This window comes from Hippopotamus amphibius, chromosome 6 (genome assembly GCF_030028045.1).
Source record: "Hippopotamus amphibius kiboko isolate mHipAmp2 chromosome 6, mHipAmp2.hap2, whole genome shotgun sequence".
NCBI classification, from domain to species: domain Eukaryota; kingdom Metazoa; phylum Chordata; class Mammalia; order Artiodactyla; family Hippopotamidae; genus Hippopotamus; species Hippopotamus amphibius.
The window spans coordinates 111,902,109-111,929,495 of NC_080191.1; the positions used below are offsets into that span (position 1 = coordinate 111,902,109).

The 27,387-nt window shown below is 49.2% G+C and overlaps 1 protein-coding gene across 1 annotated transcript in view; it reads left to right on the forward strand.

The window, feature by feature from the left end:
* Window positions 1–27,387, forward strand: part of RARB (retinoic acid receptor beta) — a 189,719-nt gene that overhangs the window by 137,824 nt on the left and 24,508 nt on the right. The window contains exon 4 of the mRNA XM_057740063.1: window positions 22,744–22,904. Coding sequence (XP_057596046.1) covers window positions 22,744–22,904 — 161 coding nt within the window. The remainder of the gene's footprint in view (window positions 1–22,743; window positions 22,905–27,387) is intronic.

Genomic DNA, 27,387 nt, shown 5'->3' on the forward strand with positions numbered 1-27,387 from the left:
GGGAGAAGACAGCCTGTTTTAACTCTAAAAGTTCTATTTCTACTTTACTTTTTATTGTATTATCATGTATTTGCCTACCTTTCACAGATGAGCTTGTGTCTGCAAAATATCATTCACAGAGCGGAAGGTACACAGGGTGAGGAAGAGAGCAGAACAGGTCTGCCTCTGTCACTGGGATGTGGGCCTCTGCACGGGTGGTGGGTCCGGTCACCGAGCTGGCAGCACCAAAGGGTTAGGAGTCGTGTAAGGGTAGCCGGAGGGTCCCTCTTAGGAGAGGATCGATGTGAGGGGTTGAGCTGTCTAGTGGGCAGTCAGGTGTGCACGTCTGATGTTTAGGGGAAAAGTCAGGGCCAGAGGTGGGGTCCTGAGCCTTCTGAATGTATGTGCTTGGTAGTGGAGGCTTGAGCATGGATCTCAGGAGACACGAAGAGTGAGAAGAAGGCTAGGGATGCTCCCAAGGGTAGCAAGACCTTTAAACGGGCTTCCAGAGAGGCCTCATGGGGATCCCAGGATGCAGCTTTCTCAAGTTCAAACAAGCCCCCCATCCTCCCGTTACAAATCTGGGAGTCGGCGGTAGTTCTCAGGAAGGAGAAGCCCAGTCCATGTTCACTGGCATTCCTCTTTTAGAAGTTAGTTAGCTCGAGGCACTTTTTATCAGTAATAACAACACTTCATAATTCTTGCAGTTCTTTAAGGTCTGGACACATCCTAAGCAAGTCCCATAACATACTGACCTTTCCCTGTTTTTAAATAAAGTGGCTATCAGCGAGAGCCCTGGGATGGGAGGGTCAAGCTGACAGGCATAGTGACCGTGGCCCTTGTGCAGTTAAGTCTACATGATTAAAAACGGCAGTTCCTGGAGTTGCCGAACCGTTGTGCAATTTCCTGAATTCAGTCAAAAGATTACAGGGTAAGTAGGGGAACAGGCTGGGCAGGGGATCTGGTGGAATTAATGAGAAAAATACTACTTTAGAGTCCAGCATTGCTTTCCCGCTTAAGGTCCGGCCAACCTTAACTGCGTGCAAAGTTACGCCATGTGTGTCTCAAGACAGTGGAGATGGCTGGGGTGGGGGCGTGGCCGAGGTGGGAGGGGCTGCCAGCTCCTGTTGAAAGGGACCTGGTTGCTAGCAGAAAGGAGGAGTTAGGGCATCCCCGTCTCGGTGGCTGGTTAGGGCAGTGCGGCCTCTCTGCCCCTGTTCTGGACGTTTCCTTGGGTGGCCGGCTCTGCTTTGAGTACAGGAAGGTCACCGTCTCGCTCACTGTGGTCCGGCGAGCAGGTTTTTAGATCCATCTCACCCTTGACCTCTCTCCCTACTAAAATCTACAGGGATATAAAACCTCGCCCCTCTAAAACGCAGCAAGGGTGTGAGAAAAAGTTATGGGAAAAAAGAATTAGAAATATTTAGGGATGAAAGCATGCGATGTCTGGGGTTGGCTTCAGAGTCATCTGGAGGGAGAAGCTGGAGAGGGAACAAGATGGGCCATAAGTTGATCATTGAAGCTGGCTGTTGAGTGGTTGGGGGTTTCTTATACCATTTTCTCTACTTTTAGTGTGTTTGAAATTTTCCATAATAGAAACGTTTAAATATAAATACACATTCCACTTGTCAGGATGGGAAAAATTAATGACATACCCTTTAAAGGGTAATTTTATGTTTTGAAACTTTGAAATGAAAAACAGAAATCTTACAAAGGAATGTGTACAAAATATAATTCACTAAGTGAATTTTATAAAATATATGAAAAGGAACAGTGCTTAAATATCTTAAGATTTTAGGGTTTTTTTTTTTTTTTTTTTTTGCCATTGTTTGCAATTGGGGCAAAAGATAGGCAGGGCAGCAGGGCCGTTTTCTTTAGAGAATCTCCAGAATCTTTACATCTTTCCTCTTCACTCCATGTGAATTAGACTTAGCTGTTTGTGAGACTCCCTTTTGGACTAGGCTGCCTTCCAGAAAAGCAGGGGTAATGCTGTGACTCTGCAGAAACTGTGAGTACGTATTAAAGAAGAAGATTTTGGAATGAGAACCCCTCTTCCTTCCGACCTCCCAAAGTCATCTGAGGTGTTGTTTCATAAGATTCTGGAGCAGTGAATACACATTTATCGAGTCTGTGTGTGTGTGTGTCTGTGTGTGTGTGTGTGTGTGTGTGCGCACGCGCGCGCGCTCCCTTCCCCAACAACATCTGCGTCCAGAGGCCTTTGGTGCCCGTCTGTCGAATGCACCTCTAGGCATTGTCGTTGGGTGTCGCTGCACCCTGGCGGGTTTGCAGGCCAAGCTTTGTTAAGAGGCCTTGTGAGTGGCGGAACACCCATCACATCCCTACAACACCTCTCAGAACACCAGGACCTCAGGTCCCTGAGTCTTTCTGCTCCCAAGATCTTTGCTTGTGCCCTTCCGCAGAGCCTGGAATGTTCTCCACCTAGTCACTGCTATCAGCTCAGGTGTTCCTTCCCCTGAGGAGGTTTTCCCTGGACTCCCTCCCCCTGCTCCCTCTGCTCCACGGTCCCCCGATGCTCTTGGGGTGATGACCCGTTATTCTGTGTGCAGTGAGGGGAGGAGGAGACCCCTTAGCTCTCCACCAGGGTCTGGACATACTGGAGGCCACAGTCAGGGGCGGGGAGGGGGGGCCAGAAGAAAATCTGGGGGCGGGCAGGGCTTTGGCACTGGGCAGAAACAACAATTGACGTCCACTCTGTTGCCTGATCGCTGAAATAAAAGGAAAAAATAAACACGGGAGAGTGGGTGTTATGTCCTTTCTTTTTTGTTAAAAATACTTTCTCCCTGGGAATTCCCTGGTGGTCCAGTGGTTAAGACTCCCCGCTTTCACTGCCAAGGGCCCGGGTTTGATCCCTGATTGGGGAACTAGGATCCCGCAAGCCATGCGGCACAGCCAAAAAAAAAAAAACCAACAGCAACAAAAACAAACCCAAAAGTACTTTCTTCCCTAATTTGGATTTATTGTGCAAACAACTTCTTATAGATCAAGGACATTTTTTAGAGCACGGGTCTGTAAACTACAGCCCGTGGGCCAAACCCAGCCACAGCTTGTTTTGGTAAAGAATATTCTATTGGAGCACAGCCACGCCCTTCCATGCACAGAGCCTCTTCGCCCCAGGATGGCACAGGGGTGGCCACAGAGACTGTAAGGCCTGCAGAACCTGTGATACTTGCTGTCTGGCGTTTTACGAACGAGTCAGCCCATGGCTAATCTAGCTCGTGTCTCTAATTTAGAAGAAGTGCTTTTGCCCAATATGTGCGATCCTCTGCCCCAGTCCTTTACAGGGCCCGCTCTGTCACCCCTTCCAGCCCTCCCCCCCGCCCCCACATCTCCCAATCCCAGAGGCCTTGCGGCATCCCCAGTCCCCCGCCTGCCGTTCCTCTCCCTCTCGTGCCCTTTCTCATGACACAGTCATTATCCGATGGCACACTGTACATGGATTTGCTCATCGTCCACCTTCCCCAAGAGGAAAAGAAACTCCCAGAAGCCGGGGACATTGCTTTACCCACTGTTACCTCCCCAGCACCTGGAACAGTGCCTGTGACAGAATGGGTGCTCAGGACGTGTTCTAAAGTTCAAGATCACGTTTAGAATTGATCCCAGGAAGCTGTGATTTCCTTGCGTGTCCACCGATGTTCCTTGGATGTGAGCGTCCTTCTGGGATCCCAGCATCGTCTGGGTTGGGACCCTGCACTGTTTCTCTTCCAGGCCCTGCTACCCCCCCCCCCCCCCCCGCCCCGGGTCCTGAGGCTGCTGCCTCTACCAGGAAGGCATTCCGGATGTCTTTTTTATGAAAACAAGAGGAAAGCATGTGGGTGTGGATTCAGAGGAAGGGAGAAGGGAGGGCAGAGGGAGCTGTGCTGGGCGGAGGAACGGCATGCGTTATTTCTTGGACTTGTTGCCTTTTTTTTTTTCTTTTCTTCACTCCTTAGCTGGAGCTTCCCTGGGATAGAAACTCAGTTCCCTGCGTCCAACATCGAGTATGTGGCTGTGAGCTGTGCAGGGAATGGTGAGGGTGCTGTGCTTTCTTCTTCAGATGACGGTCTGGGGAAATAAATACCTGAGAATTAAAGTGTTGTAGGCCAGGAGGAGGATTTTTGTGACCTCAGTAGGATCTCCTCCGTCCTTCCCAGACGAAGGCAATTTGGGCTGATCTGTTTGTATCGAGACACTGTTCGCTCGGGGAGGGTGAAGTCAGCCACGATTCCGGCCACCACGTCACAGGTGGAGACGGATGAGGGGCAGGGGGAGGGGGTGGGGGCGTTAGTGCTGCTGTTTCATTTCTCACATTTTCTTTTCATCACACGTGTGGCCTGCGAGTCACCCCTCAATGGCATTCAGAGCAGCCAAGGCCAAGCAGAAAAATTCCTTAATTATAGTCCTCGTTACATTCTTGTTATGAACACTCATCATTTTTTTAAAGGACACCGTTTTGAGAATTCTTTGATGAGCAGCGTACGGTTTGGAGCTAGAACTGGGTTTGAGTTCTGGCAGCCACGTGACACTCGGCCTCTGTTTCCTCCTGTGCAAACTGGGGACTCTTGGTACCTCCTTCCAATTGGGGTGAGAATTGAGATAACGTGCGTTTAGCACTTGACACAGCCCAGGGAAGGCGCCCTCCCTCCCCAAAGGGATGGGCCCTGGCCGTGGCTGTAGGCATGGTATTTCCTGTTAAAGAGAAGAGTCCAGCTCACAGGCCAAGGCCCTGACTTGGAAAGTTGGTCTGAGTTTGAATCTTCACAGTGGTTTGGAATTTCTCCCGCCTTTGCACTTCAAAGCCAAGGGCTGGGAGCAGTGGATATTGTCTCACTGACAATTTCCGATACCAGAGGTTGACAGGTCATGATTTAGGCGCCTCCTGGGAGGACGCGCGGGCTGGTCTCTCAGTATCACGTGCCATCAGGGTCTGCAGTGTCCGCGTGCAGTCGGTTCCCTCCCGTGTGCTTTGCAATGCCCCCCCCCCCGCCCCGTGGACTTGCGCCCCCACCCCGATTATTCCATGGATGTGGGGACTGTCCCTTGGGTTCCCTGTGGCATCCCTGGTGCGTGGATCAGGGCCTGACACCCAGAGCTGGTGGTCACAGCCCAGGAACGATCAGTAGCAGGAGTCCAGATTGCTGTATCAGCTTCTTATGCAGTTGATTCCTAGAGGTCAGGAGCGGGAAGAAAGAAGCCCAGAGGGGTAAGGGGCTCACGGTCACCTTACCACCACGCGTGGCCACCGTTCCCATCAGCAGACTTTCCCTGAGACCCTGTCTCTAGACAGTCACGTCTCCTGAGCCCAAGACCCAGAGAGCCAGCCGCCCACCGCACACTCCGGACAGTGCCCTGGTGGCGGGGGGCCCACGGGCACCTGGAGTGCCACACTTCCTGTGCCTTCTCCTCTGCTCCTCCCCCTCCGTGCAAGCTGGCAGCCAGCTTGACGCCCCTTGGCCCTGCCCACTGCCCAGGACCCCTCACCCCTCACATAGGCCCCTCCCCACAGCCCCTCTGCTCTCACCAGGAGCACCTAGCAACCACATGAGTGATGTCTTCACCCCAATCATTTCTTCACCATGGACAGAGCTGCCCTTCTGAAAGGCAGCTCTGGTCCTGTCGCTACCACTGCCACTCCCCAGTGAACCTAAACACCAAGTCGTCTTGGCAAGGTTCAGCTCCAGGGAACTCAGCCCCGGCCCTGTTCTTTGCAGAACTTCAAAGCTGCCCTGTTGCTTCCCCCCAGGTTTTCAAACCTGCCCTGTCTTCTGCCGGGAAATCCCTCCCACCCTCCCGCCTGTGGTCAGCTAAAGCCTCCTCCTGCTCCTGCCTTGGTCTCCACGTAGACAGTTCCTACGTGAGTGTGTTAACCTTCCAGGGAGTCCTCAACAAATGACAATTGCAGATTCTCTGGGAAATTCATGCAGCCTTTTTTTCTGTTTGTAAACATGGGTGGTTTCCCGGATGTCTCTAGCAGGTTTGATCATAGAAAGACAAGTTTTCAAGTGCCTGGACCCAAGTTTATCTCCTAGGTTGGTTTTTGAAGGACTTTCCCTGGCCACCTCCTAACCCTCCCCAGCCCCCCGCCTGGCTTCCATCCTCATCGCTCTGCTATAAATATTTTCTTGAAAGTCACCACTTTCTCAGTCACCAGACCGTGAACTTTGCTCCCTCTCCGTTGTTTCTGACTGTCGGCTCCATTGGACACTCGACCAGGCTTCTGTTTCTTCTCCAAATTCTTGTCTCCATTGGTTACTGTGGTTTTGTATTACCCCAGCTTTCCTGCCCTCTGTGCCTCTGCTCCATCACAGCCTCCTCTTCCCTGTGCCACCAGCTACCGGCCACACCCAGAGACCAGTTCCCGCTCCATTTTTCCTCTCCTCTCTCACCCTCCCCTGCTCATCCCCACTCCTGACCCTGACAGTCGTCTGGGAGGTTCTGACTCCTAAGCCTCTACCCGTGCCCCGTCCTCTCGGCGGATCCAGGGTGCCGTCTCCCCAGCAGCCTCTGGGGTTCCTGCCTGATTCCTCTCTCACCTCCCCTTAGGCTCATCATTTCCCTGCACAGAGCTCAATTCCCTAGTCCATCCCAGGTACCTTAATTCTCTCCTCTTTGAGATACTGTCGTCATCTGGGTAACACAGCGAGAATCTCCCCGTGACCTCTGAGCCTCCTTCTCCTCACCTTCTGGGCATTGCCAGGTCCTGCGATTTCCTTCCCAGTGCCTCCCTGAACATCCCTCCTTCTTTCTCTTTCCTGGTATCAATCCAGTCTTTCCTGCCCACCTGTCCGCAGTCTCCACTTTTCCCTCTAGTCACACCAGCCACCCTGCTCTCCTACAGATATGAGGCAGTCATTCCTGAAAGGATGTTCTCATGTCCCCCACATTAAGAATGTTCTTCCCACCCATCTGCCTTCCCCAAGACCCACCTTTTAAAGTCCGTGGCAGAGCTGACTTCCCCATGCAGCTGTGTCGTGTCCAGCCCTTAGGCCTTCGCACACCCCATTCTCCTCATCTGGATTGTCTCCCTAACCCTCCAAGCCCTGTTCATATGAACTATTTGTTGAGCATCCCTTCTGGAGGCTCTGCGCACTGGACTTCCAGGTGACTGAGTCCCCTGCACACTCCTGGGGGGCGGGCAGCTCCAGATCTCTCCCTGGAGGGTTTGCTACGATGCCCACGTGCTGAGTCGTCTGCTCCCGCATCTGTGGGGCTAAGGACCATCTTAAAAGCTACTCCTTAGATTTTGTATTCCTGCTGTTTAAACATCTCTCTTCTGGCATATGGCTCACTGGATGATAATTTTTGTTTAGATGACTCTATCTTTTACTAGAAGGTGAGTCTTTTGAAATGCTGCCCGCTCACTCTTGTTTCTTGAACGTCTGTCGCAGCATCAGGTACAGTGTACGTACTCAGTAACTATTTGAGAAATAAATGGATGGGTGGATGGACAGATAAATAGAGGAACAGATGGATGAATGGACAGATAAATTGATGAAATAATAAACAGATGGACAAATGGATGGATAGGTCAATGGAAAGATCAGTGGAGGAAAAATGGGACATATGGATGGATGAATGGATGGATGGATGGATGTAGAAAAAAACCTGCCATTGAGAGAGACTTAAGTGGTTATCCTCCCACCTATTATAAGAATTCCTTTAAAAATAACCTTGAGAGTTAAGCCAGCCTTTAAAACACTAACAGTAAGTTTAAATTTATCCATAATTATTGGGAAAGGAGGTTATGGTTAATTGACTGATCGTATCCAATAGTGGGCTAGCATACATCTTGTACATGGACTGCCAATTCTCTAAAAATTAAAATTAATAGAATGCATTTAGAACAAAAGCGATACTGAACAATGCACTTCTTTGGTGGCTCTGAAAACCCTTAGAAACCTTACTGTTTGTAGAACCCCAGTGAGAATCACTGAGGGGAGTACAGGCTGACATAAACCATTAAAATGCCTTAAAGTCTGAGTTTTTCATTTATACTAATATGTAAAATTAACACCCACACATTCACATGTAGACCATTTCTGTAATGATTTGGATTTCTAAAATGTATGCAGGAGCTTCTCTACATTAATATCCTAAATATGGTATTTGGCAAACATCAGGCAGACTTGCAGACCATTTGTCTGTCTCTCTCATTAACACACCAATGGCTCAGACAAGGTTCATCGAGTGTGTCAAGCAGTATCAAAAACTTGGACCCCAAGGAGGTGAACATGGTCACGTCTGTCTGTGAAGCCAACTTCGCGTGGAAAGTCCTGCCATGAGAACTGAACCCGCTAAACGTTTAGAAACTGTCCGGTTTACCTCTGCTCCATCTTCCTCCTAATCGCTAATGATGTGGCCCCAGGTGAGCACTGGTCTAGCCTTGGATAAAAATTCTTTCTTCTCCCTCATTTTCTCCCTCCTTCCTCTACATCCTTCCTTCTTTACTTTATTCCTGTCTACTTCTGTTTGTGTCTTAGCATTTCACATTTCAAAGCAGTCCATGTATAGAAAACCCTTAGTGTCTATATTACCTATCATGTGCATTTTATTTATTGAGGGAGAAACCATGCTTTATTTGACTCAGAATGTTCAGTAGCTATAGCACTCAATAAATATTTGGTGAATAAGCAAATCGGTGTAGGATTTGCTACTGTTTTTGTACCATTACACTGTGTTGCACTTATTTACATGTCTAAATATATATTACCAATCCTGTGTGTGATGGAAAAATTTATTTCTACATTTTTCAGATGGGAAACTGAATCTCAGGAACATTGAGACCACCCAGAGTTTGCACAGTTAGTAAATGATGGGCTGAAATGCGGGCTTTTGAAATTTTACCCCACTGTCATCCCATTTACCCAGTGTACCTTTCATGTTATTTAAGACCCGTGGGCCACATGAGTCTTCATTAATTCCATACTTTATGTGTGTTGTCAATAGCCAAACCATGCAAACAACCTAAATGTCCGTCAACAGAGGAATAGTTAGAGAAGATGTGGTACATGTGTGTATATGTGTGTGTGTGTGTGTATATATATATATATATATATAAAATAGAATACTAATCAGCCATAAAAAAGAATGAAATAATGCCATTTGCAGCAACAGGGATGGACCTAGAGATTATCATACTAAGTGGAAAGTGAATGAAGTCAGAAAGAGAAAGACAAATACCATATGATATATGTGGAATCTAAAGTATGACACAAATGAACTTATCTATGAAATGGAAACAGAATCACAGACACAGAGAACAGACTTGTGGTTGGGGGGAGGGGCTTGGGGGAAAGATGGATTGAGAGGTTGGAGTTAGCACATGCAAACTATCATATATAGGATGGATAAACACCAAGGTCCTACTGTATAGCATAGGAAACTATATCCAATATCCTGGGATAAACCATAATGGAAAAGAATATTTTAAAAAAGAATATGTATATATGTATATAACTGAATCACTTTGCTGTAGAGAAGTAATTAACACAACATTGTAAATCAACTGTACTTCAATTTAAAAACTAAATTAATTTGTTTAAAAAAATTACAATCTGTAGAGCTTTAGTGCAGTATGAAGAATAGCCACAATTATTTGCTAAGTCTATTAAAATACACCTCCCTTTTCTTTCATATATTCCATGAAAAGAACATATTACAAGAGGCTGAACGCAGGCACAGGTACAAAAATCTAGCTGACTTCTAGTAAACTATAAATTAGAGAGAAAAAAATTATGTGTGTTATAATAGATGCGGGCAGGATTTTGAACCTTGAATTGAAGGAATGACAGATTTTCTTTTTTGCCTTAATTGCCGAATAAATGCAACCACTGATTCAGATATATCATGTGTGAAAAAGCATGTGGGCATACGCTACTGTTGTGGAACCCCTCCTTTACACAGACCATATCTGTTAGTTATTGCCATGTAACAAACCACCCCAAAGCTCAGTGGCTTGAAACAATAAGCATTTGTTATTGCTCACAAAACCGTGGGTCAGCAGGGTGGTACTTTGGGGCTCACTGGGCTCTCTCAAAAGTCTGTGGTCAGCTGCAGATTAGCACTGCTCATCTTGTCTGCTTTCCCAGGTTCAGGGTTAGGTTGGCTCTAGGTTGATCTAGGAACATCTCGGCTGGGCTGCTGGTCTCTCTACCTCCAGCAGGCTAGCCCAGGCTTGTTCCCACACAGTGGTGATGCTCTGAGAAAGACAAGCACAAGATCTCTCCATTCCTAGGCTGGCACAACATGACTACCATTGGGTTCTGTTGATCAGAGTGTGTCACAGGCCAGCCCAGATACAGGGGCTGAGGAACAGTCTCCACCTCTGGACAGAGGAGCTGGGGCGTCACAGTGCAGAGGGCATCCACAGGGGAGGAAAAGAGGATGGGGCATCTTTAGGCAAGCAACCCTTCCCGGCACCACTCTCCTGCTGTCCAGGTTCTAAGGACTTGCTGAGGGGGTTCTGCACCCCCAGGGGAATCAGTGAGGCTGCGTTTCAGAACTTTCTCCAGGTTAAGTACCTCGTTTCTATTTTAAAAAATGTTTTAAGAGGAAAAACAGGAGAATGTCAATGAGAACTGCAGTTCATCTTCTGAAAATTATTTGGGTTTAGAGGACCATATGAGTGCAAACTTTGGCTGTTAGTTGATTAACAATGTTGTGTTAGTTTCAGGTGTACAGCAAAGCGATTCAGTTATACATATACATATATCCACTCTTTTTTAGATTCATTTTTCTCAAATAGGCCTTTTCTCACGTAGGTCACTACAGAGTATTGAGTAGAGTTCCTTGTGCTATACAGCAGGTCCTTGTTTATCTATTTTATATATAGTAGTGTGTATATGTTGATCTCAATCTCCCAATTTATCCCTCTCCCTCCCTTATCCCCTGGTAACCATAAGTTTAGTTTCTACATCTGTGGCTCTATATCTGTATTGTAAATAGGTTCATTTGTACCCCCCCTTTTTTTCAGATTCCACATATAAGTGATATCATATGATATTTGTCTTTCTGTGTCTGACTTACCTCACTCAGTATGACATTCTCTAGGTCCATCCACATTGCTGCAAATGGCATTATTTTTTCTTTTTTATGGCTGAGTATTATTCCATTGTATGCATGTACCACATCTTCTTTATCCATTCCTCTGTTGATGGACATTTAGTTTCCTTCCATGTCCTGGCTGTTGTAAATAGCACTGCAGTGAACATTGGGGTGCATGTATCTTTTCGAATTATGGTTTTCTCCAGATATACTCCCAGAAGTGGGATTGCTGGATCATATGGTAGCTCTATTTTTAGTTTTTTAAGGAACCTCTATACTGTTCTGCATAGTGGCTGTACCAATTTACATTTCCACCAACAGTGTAGGAGGGTTCCCTTTTCTGCACACCCTCCTAGCATTTGTTGTTTGCAGATTTTTTGATGATGGCCATTCTGACTGGTGTGAGGTGATACCTCATTGTGGTTTTGATTTGCATTTCTTTGATAATTTGATTTGCATCTTTTCATTGCTTTTTGGCCATCTGTATGTCTTCTCTGGAGAAATGTCTATTGAGATCTTCCACCCATTTTTTGATTGAGTTATTTGCTTTTTTTGATATTGAGATACATGAGCTGATAGTGTATTTTGGAAATTAATCCCTTGTTGGTTGCTTCGCTTGCAAATATTTTCTCCCATTCTGAGGGTTGTCTTTTTGCTTTGTTTATAGTTTCCTTTGCTGTGCAAAAGCTTTTACATTTAATTAGATCCCATTTGTTTATTTTTGTTTTTATTTTCATTACTCTAGGAGGTGAGTCTAAAAAGGTCTTGCTGCAATTTATGTCAAAGAGTGTTCTATGTTTTCCTCTTAGAGTTTTATAGTGTCTGGCCTTACATTTAGGCCTTTAAGTCATTTTTAGTTTATTTTTGTGTATAGTGTTAGGGAGTGTTCTAATTTCATTCTTTTACATGTAGTTGTCCAAGTTTCCCAGAACTACTTATTGAAGACACTGTCTTTTCTCCATTGTATATTCTTGCCTCCTTTGTCATAGATTAGGTGACCAGAAGTGCGTAGGTTTATCTCTGGGCTTTCTATCCTGTTCCATTGATCTATATTTCTGTTTTCGTGCCAGTACCATACTGTCTTGATTACTGCAGCTTTGTAGTGTAGTCTGGACATCAGGAAGCCTGACTGCTCCAGCTCTGTTTTTCTTTCTCTGGATTGCTTTGGCTATTCAGCATCTTTTGTGTTTCCATACAAATCTTGATGGAGATTCTTGTTTAATATTTGATAGCCTGTAACATGCTGTGAAGGATGTATGTGACGCAGAGCAGGATACAGGCTTATCTGAAACAGTCTGCTGGGAAATTTCTTTTTGGAGCCCCTCCAAATTTCTATTTGCTCCCCCCACCCCCCACACCTTCCCACCATGATACTGCTTTGAATGAAGTCTTGGTCTTCATGAAAAAAATCTAGGGGCTTCCTACGTGGTGCAGTAGTTGAGAATCCGCCTGCCAATGCAGGGGACATGGGTTCGATCCCTGCCCCAGGAAGATCCCACATGCCACGGAGCAGCTAAGCCCGTGCGCCACAACTATTGAGCCTGCGCTTTAGAGCCCGTGAGCCACAACTGTTGAGCCCATGTGCTGCAACTACTGAAGCCCATGCACCTGGAGCCCGTGCTCTGCAACAAGAGAAGCCACAGCAATGAGGAGCCTGCGCACCAAAACGAAGAGTAGCCCCCACTCACTGCAACTAAAAAGAAAGCCCGCACACAGCAAAAAAGACCCAACACAGCCAATAAAATAAATAAATAAATTTATTAAAAAAAAAATCTAAAGGGATGTACCAGCACCTCTGCTCAGTCATGTCACTCTGGATACATGGTCCTTATTTTAAGACTGTGGATTCCTGACTCTCAGACCGCCTGCAGTTTTACAAAGTCAGAAAGACCCACTAAACAGCCTTTCTAGAGGGCAGGTTGAGCTCAGCCGAGTGAACATCAGCTTATATAACAAAGCAGGTACTACCCATGAAAATGGCTTATGGCAGTGGAGACTGAACTGTCCTTTTCTAAACTGGAGGTTTTTTTAGACAAGGTCAGTTGATTATGCAGTGGAGGTGAGTTTACTCCTAATTAAAAGCAAAGGGCCACAGCTCAGTGTCTTCAGTTTCCATTTTTTAGCATCTAGTTCTATAGCATCAGTAAAGTCCTTCATCTCAGCTCTGATCATACTGGATGGCTCTGCCACAGACAGAGCCAGGGACACACTGCCTCCAGTGGACAGGATTTCAGGAGAGCCGGCCTTGCCAAGGCCCCTTGCTGCCAGAGGCAATGAGCAGAGAAGGACCACGATGGTGGAGGAAGGCATCCCAGAGGCTGCCTGCACTTTCTCAACTGCTCTTGACCAAGTGCTTACTTTTATACATCGGGTAGGAGTGTTTGTCTCCAGAGTTAAACTTAGGGTATTTCCTATAGTTCATCCAAGACTATTCTCCAAAGGAAAGGATTTGTCCTTATAACAGAGCCTCTAAACTCCAAATCTCCCTACAAGAATGCCCACTACACTGGGCCTGCTGAAGATGAACAGGGCCGTACCAGGCCGCCCCTGCCAGCCCGGACAGAGGAGGAGAGTGTTTGGGATCATGAGACAGAAGGAACACAGTTCCCTCGAGAAGAGGTCAGCTCTCCATAACTAAAAGCAACCAGTGAGAGGAAAATGTGTTTAAAATCGTTTGGAAAGTTTTGTTAGTAGAATATACCACTTTAAATAAAAGAAGTATTTGGCCTTTGTACATTCTGATATTCGGGGATTTTCTGTAAGTGCTTGGAATAACTTGAAGAAGCTGAGCTCGGCTGGTAGATCCTGGTTAAACTCTCAGAATGCTGTGTCCAGACTATTCCCTCCAAGACTTGCATATTTAATATTCTCTAAAAATTCTAAGTATGCTCCCTGCTCAGCCACAGTGAGCGCCAGGCTGTTCCTTTTTGCCTTGCGTTTGTGCAGGGCCCACATCGCACTCTGAAGTCCCTGCACATATGCTGCCGCGTGGCAGATTGGAGCAGTCCCTGGAGGATGCTATTTTGACCTCCATTTCAAAACCCCCAAATCAAGGTCCAAGTACAGGGCTGTATTCATGGGTGCCCTGCCCTCAGCCTGGTCCAGAAGGCATGTGTCTTGGTGGTGGTGGAGAAAACTTAGCTGCAGCCTCACTCACTGACCTCCCTGCTCCGTGTGTTTGTTCAGATTTCTACCAGCACTTCCGTGGCGATTGCTTTATTGGGAGAAAGACGAAGTCTCCACCACCAAGGGGATTCTGACATTGGGGCTGTTTCACTCACCCCACATCCACCCAAGGTCACAGTGGGACCTGCTATGCTCGTTGCTTGAGCCCCAAACCCAAATCCTGAAATTACAGGAAAAGTATTTCTCTGTTAGTCCCAGATCCACCTGCTTTCAAGTCCATGGGTAGTTCATGTATATGATTCGTTCAGAAAATGATTTTTAAACTAAGAAGAAACTATATTTTTGTGTTTTTCTTTTAAGTATATCTGTATGTTAGTTTCAGACCCTCCCCTACTCACGGCAACCAGATGGCTCTCATCCCCGACTGTGGCCCGTGATCCTTGCAGTTAGTAAGGTGGTGAAGAGTCCAGAGGAAGGAATTCCAGACTTTAATATTAAAACAAGAATAAATAGGCCATTATGCTTCTTTTGCTAGACTGAATAGAGAATTTTAATGGACAAAATCACTGTTGATTGTATTTTCCTTTTCTTTCTTTCTTTTTTTTGATGTGAAAAAATTTCTAGTGAAGCGTTGTTTCACCTCTTCCCGAGTCCAAGTGTAATTTCTATCTTCTGCGTGTTTCCTGCATTACATTTTTATTGTGTGCGTAAGAATCAATATTCCAGATACATGCACAAGTGCACACATTGAGGTGAACATGACTTCATTTATTTTCATGATTAGACATTCAAATAAAAGTGCTTGGGTGTCTGTTTTCATATTCATAGGTCGAGATCCGTACATCAGAGGTATTTGTATAAGTGACACTTTTATTACGTTCATTTCATTTGCAATATGATAGTGGATCATAAATATGTTACTTTTATGCCACCAAATCTGATTTGTGGCACTTAGCCCTCACAAGGAGAATACTTGATGGTTTATGGAGCGCCTTTCCTCCAAGAAGCGCTTTGCAGACACGGGGCTGGGCTCTACCAGGTGTGTAAATCACACTCGTGACCCTTTGCATGCCCCGCGCTTTATCAACTGCACTGTTGGGGCCAAGAGTGGCCACAAGTCCCCTGCAGGCTGGGAGCTGCTGATGAGACCTTTACTTCCTGGAAGAAAGAGGCTCAGGTGAGCTGTGTTGCTACACCCAGGCCCTGATATTGACAGCCCTGCATCCGCCACAGGCTCACCCTTCACCGTGGACCGCATCATGTTTCAAGCCCTGGGCGTACAGAGGCAAGTAAAATATGGCCCTTGCCTTCCAGATGCTCACAGAGTAGGAGGGGAGGGCCGTGTGGAAGAGTAATTGCCCCCCCACCTCCTGATAGGGGCACTGATGCAGAGGTGACAGTAGGGGCCCTTCTCCTGCCCCCACCCCCAGGCCCTCACAGGGATGCCCCATGCCTGAAAGCAGCTGTCAAACCCCAGGCATGTCACAGAACTGATGCACGTGCCAGCCAGTTGCAATCAGAGTGAAAGAAGAGACCGACCCTTACACATCACAGGCCACCTTTGGGGCTGAGCACCCCCCACCCCAGACTCGCAGGGAAGAGAGTCACAGGCTCCCCCCTCCAGCAGTTCATCCCTCCATCCCTTCCCTCATCTCCCCCTCCCCCTTCTCCAGCATCAGTTCCCGATCCTGGACCACACAGACACACAGCGCTCCCGCAGCCTCCTTCACGACACTCATCACATCGCGGCATCACATATGAGTGTGACAGACCCTGCTGAGGGCCCCGGAGCCAGGTTTTCTGAGTTTAGAGTTCATGCTACATCACTTACAGGAGGGGGTAGGTTACTTACCGTCCTGTGCCTCAGTTTTCTCATCTGCAAAGTGGGCTTAATAGTGCTTCCCTATCAGGTGGCTGTGAGCGTTGAATGACCTAATATGAAATGAGGGCTTCGCTGAGCACCCAGAGGTGTTGTGGGAGCTCTGTTAGCCTTTCCAATCTTATCATAATTAACACATTAGGGACTTCCCTGGCAGTCCAGTGGTTAGGACTCCGTGCTTCCACTGCAGGGGGCACGGGTCCAATCCCCGGTCGGGGAACTAAGATCCTGCAAGCCGTGGGCCGTGGCCAAAACGAAACACACAGAAAACTCACAAAAACAAACAAAACCACTCTAGTACGAGTTGCAGTACCTGTAGTAATAGTGATGCCAACAGTCCCATCACCGTCACTGTAATCACATGATTCATGCCTGTCTCCCACCACGAGCGAGCGCCATGGCAGCAGGAGTCATCTGTGTGGCTCCGCACTCCATCCCCATGGCAGATGGCGCAGAGTAGACACTCTCAAAATACCTGGTGAATGAATGAATGGCCAAAGCACTGGCACCCCTGCTCACGTGGTGCTGCTATTGGCTGGCTTCTCCAAAAGCATCATTGCCACTTACAGCCACGGATCCACATGGCTGCCCATGGGTCCACCCATGTCCACATGGAAGGGCGTCCATCCTCCTTCCTGTGTGACACAGAAGCTTCACAGGAGACTCGCCTTCCCACCCAGCCCGCCATCAAGGAGAGAGGCCCTGAGAGGGACGGGCAGCTCCGGGGTGGGGAGCAGTCAGATACGCGGGCCCTGCAGCACCTGTGGGTGGCCCCCTGCCCCGCACTGGAGCCCTGCCCAGGTGCAAGCCCCTGCCCCGGCCCGGCAGCTGCTGACGTGAGTCCCCCGGGGCCGGACAGAACCGCCCTCCCCGACCCCGCACCACCTCATCCCTTGATTCTGGTGGTTCTGGCAGCTGTCCGCACGCCTGGCCCAGATACCACGTCTGCGTTCCACAGCACTTCAAAACCATTGAGCAAAGCAAGCTGCTGAAGCCAATGTTTAGAAAAGCCATCCATCAACTGAGGAGCCTCTACATAATTGGGGTGTTATCACCCAGGCGGTGGCTGATTTTTGCAGTTGCAGAGAAGTTTCTGATAGTCCCAGGAGTCCTTCAGTGATGAAGACAGTTGGGGAAGTGGGGGGTGGGGTGGGATTTGCTGTGGGAGGTCGGGAGGCGTTCGTGAGGGAGCATGAGGTTAGGCACTGGTCCCTTAGCAACCGGTCAGCTGCTAAGAGTGCCCCAAGCTTGGGCCCCAGAGCACAGCAGATGGAGCTCTGGCTTTGCAAATGAGGGGGCCCCACCCAGTGGCCCGCTGTGCTCCCCAAGGTCCCCCTCCCACCTCACCTCTGCTTTCTGGCAGGGTACAGATTCTTACAGAGTGTCCCTCCCCCTCCCTCCCAGGCAGCCCTCTAGAGCTGTGGTTGCTCCTCTGAGTGTGATTTTGCAGGGGGTCATTGGTGGGTGGGGGGCTGTGGATATGCTTAGGCCTGCTGGGGATGGGCTGCAGATCATGCATGTGCCTCCCTCTTTGCTTTTCTGTACGTTCCACTGAAATCCTGACAACTTTCAAACAAGGTGATCTTGGGCCCCAGGTTTCTAGAGGGTAGACATGGAATTATAATGCCCACCACTCCCGGTTCACTGTGGAATCTAGTGAACGAGAATTCTTCAGGTGCTTGAGCAGGGGCCGGCCCTCGCTAAGCAGTCGGTGAGCAGTGTTGCTGCCACTGCTGAGTCAAGCGGCCCAGGTGCCATCGTGGTTAGAGCAGGTTCTTGGGTTGGGTGACTGTGGCCTCCCCTGGCACTTCGGATTTTTGTTGTTGTTCTTGTTGTTTTAAGATATAGTTCACATAGCATAATATTAACCACTTTAAAGTATACAGTCCGGTGGATTGTAATATATTCACACGGTTGTACAGCCATTACCGCTAATTCCAGAATATTTTCACCTCCCCAAAAGAAACCCTGGGCCCACCTGCGGGCACTTCTCATGCCCCTAACACCACCCCGACAACTACTGACCTGCTTTCTGTCTATGAATTTGCTTATTCTGAACATCTCGTAGGAACAGAACCATATAATACGTGGCCTTTTGTGACCCGCTTCTTTCACTGAGCACCACGTTTACAAAGTTCATCCATGTTGTAACATGTATCTGAATTTCATTCCTTTTTGTGGCCTATAGTATTCCACTATCTGGATAGACCAGTTTTGTTTATCCATTCATCAACCGATGGACATGTGGGTGGTTTCCACTTCTGGGCTGTGAAGAATCACGCTGCTCAGAACATTTGTGTGCAGGTTTGCATGGATCGTGTGTTTAAGATTTTGAGGACCTGCCAAACTATTCTCCTTGGGGCTCTGTTTCCAAAGGACCTTATTGCTTAGCCAGGACTTCTGTGTTAGCTGAAGGAGAGGGTTCTCAGCAGGCCAGGAAGGGGCGGGGGAAAGGGGGTGCCGACAGCCTGTCCTCAGAATCACGGTGCTCACACATGGCCTCGGGCTAGGCCTCCCCGACAAACCCAGATGCCGGCTGCCTTGCACTTGTCTCCCCTGGGCTGACCGTGTTCTCTGTATCCTCCTTGCTTTATTTCTTTTTAATTTATTTTATTGAAGTATAGTTGATTTACAATGTTGTGTTACTTTCTGCTGAACAGCAAAGTGATTCAGTTATACATATATGTATTCTTTTTCATATTCTTTTCCATTATGGTTTATCCCAGGATATTGAATATAGTTCCCTGTGCTATACAGTAGGACCTTGTTGTTTATCCATTCTATCTATACTAGTTTGCATCCGCAAATCCCAAACTCCCAATCCATGCTCCCCCACCTTGCCTCCCCTTTGGCAACCATAAGTCTGTTCTCCATGTCTTCAAGTCTGTTTCTGTTTTGTAGATAAGTTCATGTGTGTCGTATTTTATTTTATTTTATTTATTTTTTAATTTTGGGGGGCCATAACACATAGCTTGCAGGGATCTTTTTTTTTTTTTAATTCTATTTATTTATTTATTTATTTATTTATTTGGCTGCATTGGGTCTTTGTTGCTGCATATGGGCTTTCTCTAGTTGCAGAGAGCGGGGGCTACTCTTCATGGTGGTGTGCTGACTCCTCATTGCAGTGGCTTCTCTTGTTGTGGAGCATGGGCTCTAGGTGCATGAGCTTCAGTAGTTGTGGCACACGGGCTCAATGGTTGTGGCTCACGGGCTCTAGAGCACAGGCTCAATAATTGTAGAGCATGAGCTTAGTTACTCCGTGGCATGTGGGATCTTCCTGGAGCAGGGATTGAACCCACATCCCCTGCATTGGCAGGCGGATTCTTTTTTTTTTTTTTTTATAAATTTATTTATTTATTTATTTTATTGGCTGTGTTGGGTCTTCGTTGTTGCACGTGGGCTTTCTCTAGTTGCGGTTAGCGGGGGCTACTCTTCATTGTGGTGCGTGGGCTTCTCATTGCGGTGGCCTTTCTTGTTGCCAGGCATGGGCTCTAGGCACTTGGGCTTCAGTAGTTGTGGCACATGGACTCAATAATTGTGGCTTATGGGCTCTATAGCACAGCTCAGTGGTTGTGGAGCACGGGCTTAGTTGCTCCGTGGCATATGGGATCTTTCTGGGGCAGGGCTCAAACCCGTGTCCCCTTCATTATCATGTGGATTCTTACCCACTGCGCCACCAAGGGAAGTCTGGCAGGCGGATTCTTAACCATTGCTCCACCAACGAGGTCCTGTGTCATGTTTTAGATTCCACATATAAGTGATACCATATGGTATTTTTCTTTGACTTACTTCACTTAGTATGATTATGTCTAGGTCCACCCATTTTGCTGCAAATGGCATTATTTCATTCTTTTTATGGCTGAGTAGTATTTCTGTGTGTGTGTGTGTGTGTGTGTGTGTGTGTGTGTGTGTGTGACATCTTCTTTATCCATTCATCTGTTGATGGACATGTAGGTTGCTTCCATGACCTGGCTATTGTAAATAGTGCTGCTATGAACTTAGGGATGCATGAATCTTCTCAGATTAGTTTTCTCCAGATTATGCCCAGGAGTAGGATTACTGGATCATATGGCAGCTCTATTTTTACTTTTTTGAGGAACTTCCATACTGTTTTCCATAGAGGCTGCACCAGTTTACATTCCCACCAACAGTATAAGAGGGTTCCCTTTTCTCCACACCCTCTTTAGCATGTTATTTGTAGACTTTTTAATGATGTATAAGTTTAATTAGGCCCCATATGTTTATTTTTGCTTTTATTTTTATTGCCTTGGTAGACTGACAAGAAAACACAGGTGTGGTTTATTTCAGAAAATGTTTTGCCTATGCTCTCTTCTAGGAGTTTTATGGTGCCATATCTTATATTTAAGTCTTTAAACCATTTTGGTTTTATTTTTGTGTGTGGTGTGAGGGTGTGCTATAACTTCATTGATTTAGATGCAGCTGTTCAACTTTCCCAACACCACTTGCTGAAGAGACTATCTTTTCCCCACTTTACTTTCTTGCCTCCTTTGTCAATGATTAATTGACCATAGGTGTGTGGGTTTATTTCTGGGCTCTCTATTCTGTTCCATTGATCCGTATGTTTGTTTTTGTGCCAATACCACACTGTTTTGATTACAGTAGCTTTGTGGTATTGTCTGAAGTCTGGGAGCATTATGTCTCCTACTTTGTTCTTTTTCCTCAGGATTGCTTTGGCAATTCTGGGTCTTTTATGGTTCCATATAAATTTTAGGATTATTTGTTCTAGTTCTGTGAAAAATGTCATAGGTAATTTGATAGGGATTGCATTAAATCTGTAGATTGCTTCTGGCAGTATGGCCATTTTAACAACATTAATTCTTCCAATCCAAGAGCATGGGATATATTTCCATTTCTTTGAATCATCTTCAACTTCCTTTATTAATGTTTTATAGTTCTCAGCATGTAAGTCTTTCATCACCTTGGTCAGGTTTATTCCTAAGTTTTTTTTTTTTTTTTTGATGTGACTTTAAAAGAGATTTTTTTTTTTTTTTTACTTTCACATTCTCCCTGCTTTAAACCTCACCTGTGTCCCACACCTGCAGGAGTGGTCTGGACACACAGCCAGCTTTCCTATGAGGCTGTTACCTCAAACTGTCTTTACCCACTTGTTCTAAACCTGGAAATGTTCTGAGCCAAAGAACAGTGTCATTTCAGAGTCCTGGGGAAGAAAATCACCTGCAGAGCTTTTCTTCTCAAACATGTCCACTTGGTTAAGAATAAGCAAGTGTATGTGAGGAAGGGACTTCTCAGCTGTGTAGTCATGGGCACATCCCTTAGACTCGCTAAGGCTCTGTTTCTTCATCTGTAAAAACAGGTTTAAAATTGCCTGCCTGGCAAGGAGATGAAGTGAGATACTGTGGACACAGCTCCCAGTACAATGCTAAAGATACTCAGAAATACTCTCCCCGCTGCAGGTGTGAGGTGCTAATACGGACCCTGGGGCTTTTCAGCACCACTCACCCCTCCTTTTCCCTCCCTCCCTGCCTCCCTCTCCACCTCTTTCAACTTTTCTGCTCTCCCCCTGCCTGTGCCTTGCTTTCACTCTGCCCTCAGCTCTTGCCCCAGGTGGCCTTAGGGTCCTCAAGGTGTAGACCTGGATTCTGGGAGCTGCCAGCTCTCAGATCACCCAGGGCTTTCAGGAAGGACCAGGCCAAATCCTCTTAGGGCGGATCAGATCATGCCCTGGGTTGTCTGCAGCACAGACTCCCAGGTCAGGGTGGTGGCAGACACGGCAGGCAGTGTCCAGCCTGGCAACCCTGGATCCCCAAGCAGCATGGGTTGCATGGACTACTTTTACCTGTCAGCCTCCCTGGGTCCCAGGTTCCTTCCCCAGGAGGCCCTCGCTAGAGCCAGAGCTGTGAGTGACTCTCGGATCTGGGTCATCTGAGAGGCTGTGCTGTGGGATGACCACCCAGCACAGAAGCCAAGACCACACCCATGAGGTCCAGGGCCAGACAGGGTGTACAGGCAAGGGCTGCAGGCAGAGAAGGGATGAATGAATGGACAGCCTTCCAGGCCGAAGGTTTATCATGCATGGATTATTATTTTTTAAAACTTTAAAAATAATAAAAGACTATGATTAATACAGAAAGTTTAGGAAGCAGAAAAACATGAAGGGACAAAACCCCAAATCCCATCCCCCTGGGGATAAATTTCTTCAAAAGTGCCAGTTAAGGGAATACCTTGGTGGTCCAGTGATTAGGACTCCGTGCTCGCACTGCCCGGGCCAGGGTCTGATCCCCTTAGTTAGGGAAATAAAGGCCCAAAAGCCACGTGGCGCAGCCAAAAAAAAAAAAAGTGCCAGTTAATTCAGAAAACTGAAAAGCAAAAAAAAAAAAATGAATCAGAAGGCACAGCTAGGAATCCCTGGCTCCGTTCCAGAATGTGTCTCCCAGGAAAGAGGGGTTTCCTTGGAGCGCCTCTCAGGTCACCCCTTCCGAAATCAGGTGGAAAGTGCCCGAAAAAGTTCTTCCAGGAATCAGGCCACATAGAAAGTTCCCTCCAAACAAACAGGCTCTCGGGCCTCTGGGTGAGCTGAGCTCTCTTTAGGAACGGGCCGGCGGCTGCACGGCAGTTAAACAAGTCCCCTGGCCGCTGCCCCCTTATCTCGGACCTCCTTCCCGCCCCCGTCCCCCCTCAGGCAGCATCCGGCAGCCCCGGCCACGAGTGACCCTCTCTGTCTGCTCTCTCGTCTGCAGCCGTCAGGAATGACAGGAACAAGAAAAAGAAGGAGCCTTCGAAGCAGGAATGCACAGAGAGCTACGAAATGACAGCCGAGCTGGACGATCTCACAGAGAAGATCCGAAAAGCCCACCAGGAAACCTTCCCCTCGCTCTGCCAGCTGGGCAAGTACACCACGGTGAGAGGCCCCGCCCGCCGCGTCCCAGCGGCACGCACACTCGCACGCAGACGCACGTGCCTAGGCACATAGGCTTGCGCCCTCTTCCTGCCCCACCCGTCGCGCACGCGCACTCGTCCGCAGACCCACGCGCCCAGGCACACGCGCATGCGCCCTCTCCCCGCCCTGGCGCGCACACGCAGTTGCCTGCACACGTGCGCACGTTTCCCGCATCTGGCTTGGCGAGATGGGACAGGTAAAGCGGCAGCGTGGCCGTCTCCTCGAGGCCGGGGATCTTAGACGCCACTGAGTGGGGTGGGCGTTTCCTCCCTCTCGGTCCTGAAGCACCGGTTGGGCACGTGCAAGGCCCCGGGACACGGTGAGTAGGCCGTGGCTGCTGCTCGCGGGGACCCACAGCCGCGTGAAGGGGCCGAGCAGGGCCAGGGAGGAGTCCAGGGGTCCCGGCAGACGCCCGCACAGAGCCCAGCGGGGACAGGGGACAGCCTGTCACAGTTGTCCCTCCAGCTGGAAGAGCGAGCCCGCCCGCCCCGGGGGGCCACTGGGGCCTCCCCCGCCCGGGGGCTGGCTCCACAGAAGGTCTGGGGAGGCTGGAAAAGCGAAGGGGGACTGACCTGGGGGGGTCCCCCTCTGCTCCCTGTGCTTCCCTGGGAACGGCCTCGCTGAGGCTAGAAATGAAGAGAAGGGGGAGGCAGAGAGGTGGGGTCAGAAGGCAGGAGGCCTCCTTGGCTGGTCTGGCTGTGCTGGTGGGGATGTCTTGAGGTACTTGAGTTTTTTAGTGGGTTTTGCATGTGTTATCTGCGCTAATGTGTATTCCCAGCACATGGCATGGAATAGGCGTTCAGTAATATTTGTCGACTGAATGAGTGAGTTTAACTAGAATGTGGTTCTGGCTCTTCAGTGGCTCACGTTGCTCACCTAAGATGCTGGTAAAGTACTTTAAAAAAAAAATCCAAATATTGCAGCGTTTGCTGGTTTGATGACTGACGCGCTAGAAAAAGAATAATATGGAAGGTCCTGGAGATAAAAAGATGAAATGATGATGCTGGGGGCAGGAGAATAACAGTGAGTGGGACTCGGAGGCTGCACAGTTGGTGGTACTGGCTTCTAAAGAGGTGGCGCTGGACTTAGACGCAGGTCCCCTGGCTGACCTGCCAGCAGAGGAAGAACCTAGAGCGTGCTTTCTAATCCTCAACGAGCTTACAAAGCACCTGGCAGCTATTAAAATGCAGCTTCTGATTCAGCAGGTAGGGGTGGGGCCTTGCTCATAGGCTCCCAGGTGCTGCTGGTCTACAGACCACACTCTGAGAAGCAAAGATCAGGAACAAACTTCAGGTAGCGAGACCCAGGACAGCTTTCTGTACACCCCAACCCCAGCCCCATCCCGTGCCTGCCCTGGTGTCAGGGAGAAGGAGAGATGCTGGCCAGGTTCTGAAGCTGCTGACCTGGCGTGCTGTTGACTCAGTGGGCAAGTCCCCCTTGAGCTTGGGGGCAGCATCCGGCCCCAAGCAGACCCAGGACAGGGCAGCACGGGGAGCTTTGAGGTCAGCCCGGGAGGGAAAGCAGGCCCAAGACCTGGGTGCTGGGTGATGCCGTGAGTCAGGAGCGGGGGTGCTGGAACCAGGTAAATGCGGTTTAAATCCCAACCAACCGGCCGTGTGACTGTGTGCAAGTTATTTAACTTCCCTCAGCCTGATTTTTGGATTTCTGCCTGTTAAGTAGTGGAGAGAAATCGACAGTTTGTGATCAGGAGTCTTTGTTTACTGTTGCCATCGTCATCGTTACAGCCAGTACTCAACCGAGCGTGCACTCTGTGCCGGGGCGGTGCTACGTACGCTCGCTGTGTGAATTTTTTTACTCCTTGCGAGGCCTCCATGCAGCAGGTACAGTGCCCCCATATCACAGAGGAGTAAATCACTTGCCCCACGTCTCGTAGCCAACGAGTGCCCTTGGACACGGACGGTCTGAATCCAGGGCAGCTCTCTTAACCCCACACGGTGCACTGCACCTCAGGAGGGTGGGTGATAAGCAGGATGGAGGCAGGAGACGCCAGGCATCTAGTTAGGAGGACAGAGCTGTTATCCGGGATAAATCAGACGTTTCGCTCCAGGAAACAGACTAAATGAGAACAGTCACAGAAGGGAGGGTTTCCTGGAAGTGGAAACTTGTGAGCCAGGTCATGTGGTGAGAGACAGTCCACGGGGTCATTTGCTGCCCCATCGGGGCCCTGGCCTTCTTCTCCACACGGGGGTGTCTTAGGGTGGCCTTCTCCATCCCCTGGACTCTGCCTCACCTGGCTGCCAGGTGAAGTGGCACCCACTCTGGTCTGGAGGAGGGCAGGGCAAACACAAGTACAGCTAGCATTTGCCTGTCCTAGAGCACATACTCTGGTGTGGCCTGGGACCAAAACCCCCCTTCGGGACAGTCCTCCCTCTGTGGGTCAGCACAGCCAGGGACTCTGGTTGGCCTCTCTGGGCCCTTGCCCACCTTCCATCCCCCAGGCCTCCTGCTGGAATCCAGGAGCCTCTCCTTTTGGATTCTCCTTGTGCCAAAGGTCTGATTCTACCTGCTTCCAGACCAGTGGGGCTGCTTTCCTGCTGTCAGGGCCCTGCCCACAGAGTCCCTGTGGCTCACACTACAGGCCCATGACCCTGAGGCTTTCTGCACCTGCGGGGCGAGCATGGTACCCACAGGAGGGGGAGGAGAGGGGATCGATGCTCCTGGGAGCAGCCCCCACCTGATGGCAAATAGAGAGTAACCCGCTCCTAGAGTTCCTCAGCGAGGTGGAACCCTGGCAGATGGGCCTCTTCCGCACTCCTCTCCCAGAGCTTCCCGGGATCTCTGCCCAAATACGCTGCTTGCATTGGAATCCTAGTCTCAGAGTCTGCTCTTAGGCCCAGACGGGGGCTTCCCCGAGGACCACCAGCGCCCCTTCCTTGCTCTGTCGGTCTCCAAAGAGGGTCCTTGGTCCTAAGCGCTTTGCGGGGACTTTCTGTGCTGCTTTTGATCCAGCAGGGAAAGTGGCCGTACAAACCGCATCTCCAGGGGACAGTCCCTAATCGTGGGGCGACCTGAGCGCCTGCAGAGGCTGCCGTCCTCTCCAGCTCGCCTCTGTCTTTCTCTGTGCACAGGTCTAGCTCTGTTTTTATTGTAAGCAACTTCTAGTCCTTTCTGGAAGTAGGTACAGGTATAAGTAAATCACAGTAGCCATGACGCATTCTTTGCAGGCCTTGGCTATGGGGCGAGCACTTTCTATAAGGAGCTTTTTCAGCGGGCAGCTGCTTCCATTGTGAGGGGACTTCGGGTGCCTTTGCCAGGCTGGCATCCGTGTCAGATGCCTTTGGAATAAGTGAGTGGCAAGGAATGAGAAAGGCGGCTAGCTGCCCACCTATAGATCCTTGAAAGAATAGCTCCTTTTTCTTCCCTATTAGGGTAGATTTGGGGACACTGGTCAGGACCCAGGAGGCTGCAGGTACGGGAGGGGGAGGGCAGGAAGCTAGCCCCCCACCCTAGACGCCTGGACAGGGCGCTCACCTGCAGGCTCAGCGCTGGGCTCCTTGGGGAGGCTTCTGACCAGTGACCTTCCTCAGAAACAAAGGGGCAAGAGGGTTCTTTGCGGGGAGCAGGGTGGGGCTGTGAATGACACGCTCTCCAAAGAGGACACAGCCCAGCGCTGGGGGTGTTTATTCTGCTTCCTTAGCTACCATGGCAGTGGCATCCAGGCTTTAGGGCCTCCTAGGCCCAAGTTCAAATCTTGCCTGTGCTGCTTGGGATCTGTGTGACCGTGGAGTTGTCACTGGAGCCCAGCCCCTCATCTGTGTCACGAGATTTGGAGCTGTGACTCCCTCGTGGGGCCACTGGGGAGGTTAAATGAGGAGAACATTCCAGAGCACCTTGTACCATTTCTGGCACAGAGACATGCGAAATAGACAGGTCTCCTCCTCCTGACCCTGTGTGAACACTGTGTCATTTTTTGGAGCCACACGCTCAGTCCTAGCAGAGTAAATGTAGGTGGGATGTGAGGTGGTCTCCCAGGGCCACAGCCCAGCTTTGGCTGTCTTCTCCTGCTTCCTGCCGTGTGCCCCGCAGGACACAGGCTGCTCTCCGAGGGCTCGGCAGGTAGAGCGGTGGAGATATGAGACGCCTTAATCCACCAGGAGAATGACCACCCACAAGATCACCATGCCATCCCGAATCTAGCATGTGGAACGCTGATCACCCCATCCTGCAGCTGGTGCCCCAAGGCCACACCCTGCCCTCCACCAAGGCCCCTGAATTTTGAGACCATCTGGCTGTCCAGGGGGGCCCATCTGGCTCCTGTCCCTGCCCAGGCATCTTAGACAGGGGGTCCAGGAGCACCCCTGAAACAGTACCTTCAGGGAAGTCCTATACTGTCTCCCTCGCTTCTAGCCAGATGTCCAGAGAACACTCAGGGGCCCTCAGATGTCCGCCCCCCCCGCCCCGTCTCTGTCTCCCCCAGTGGCAG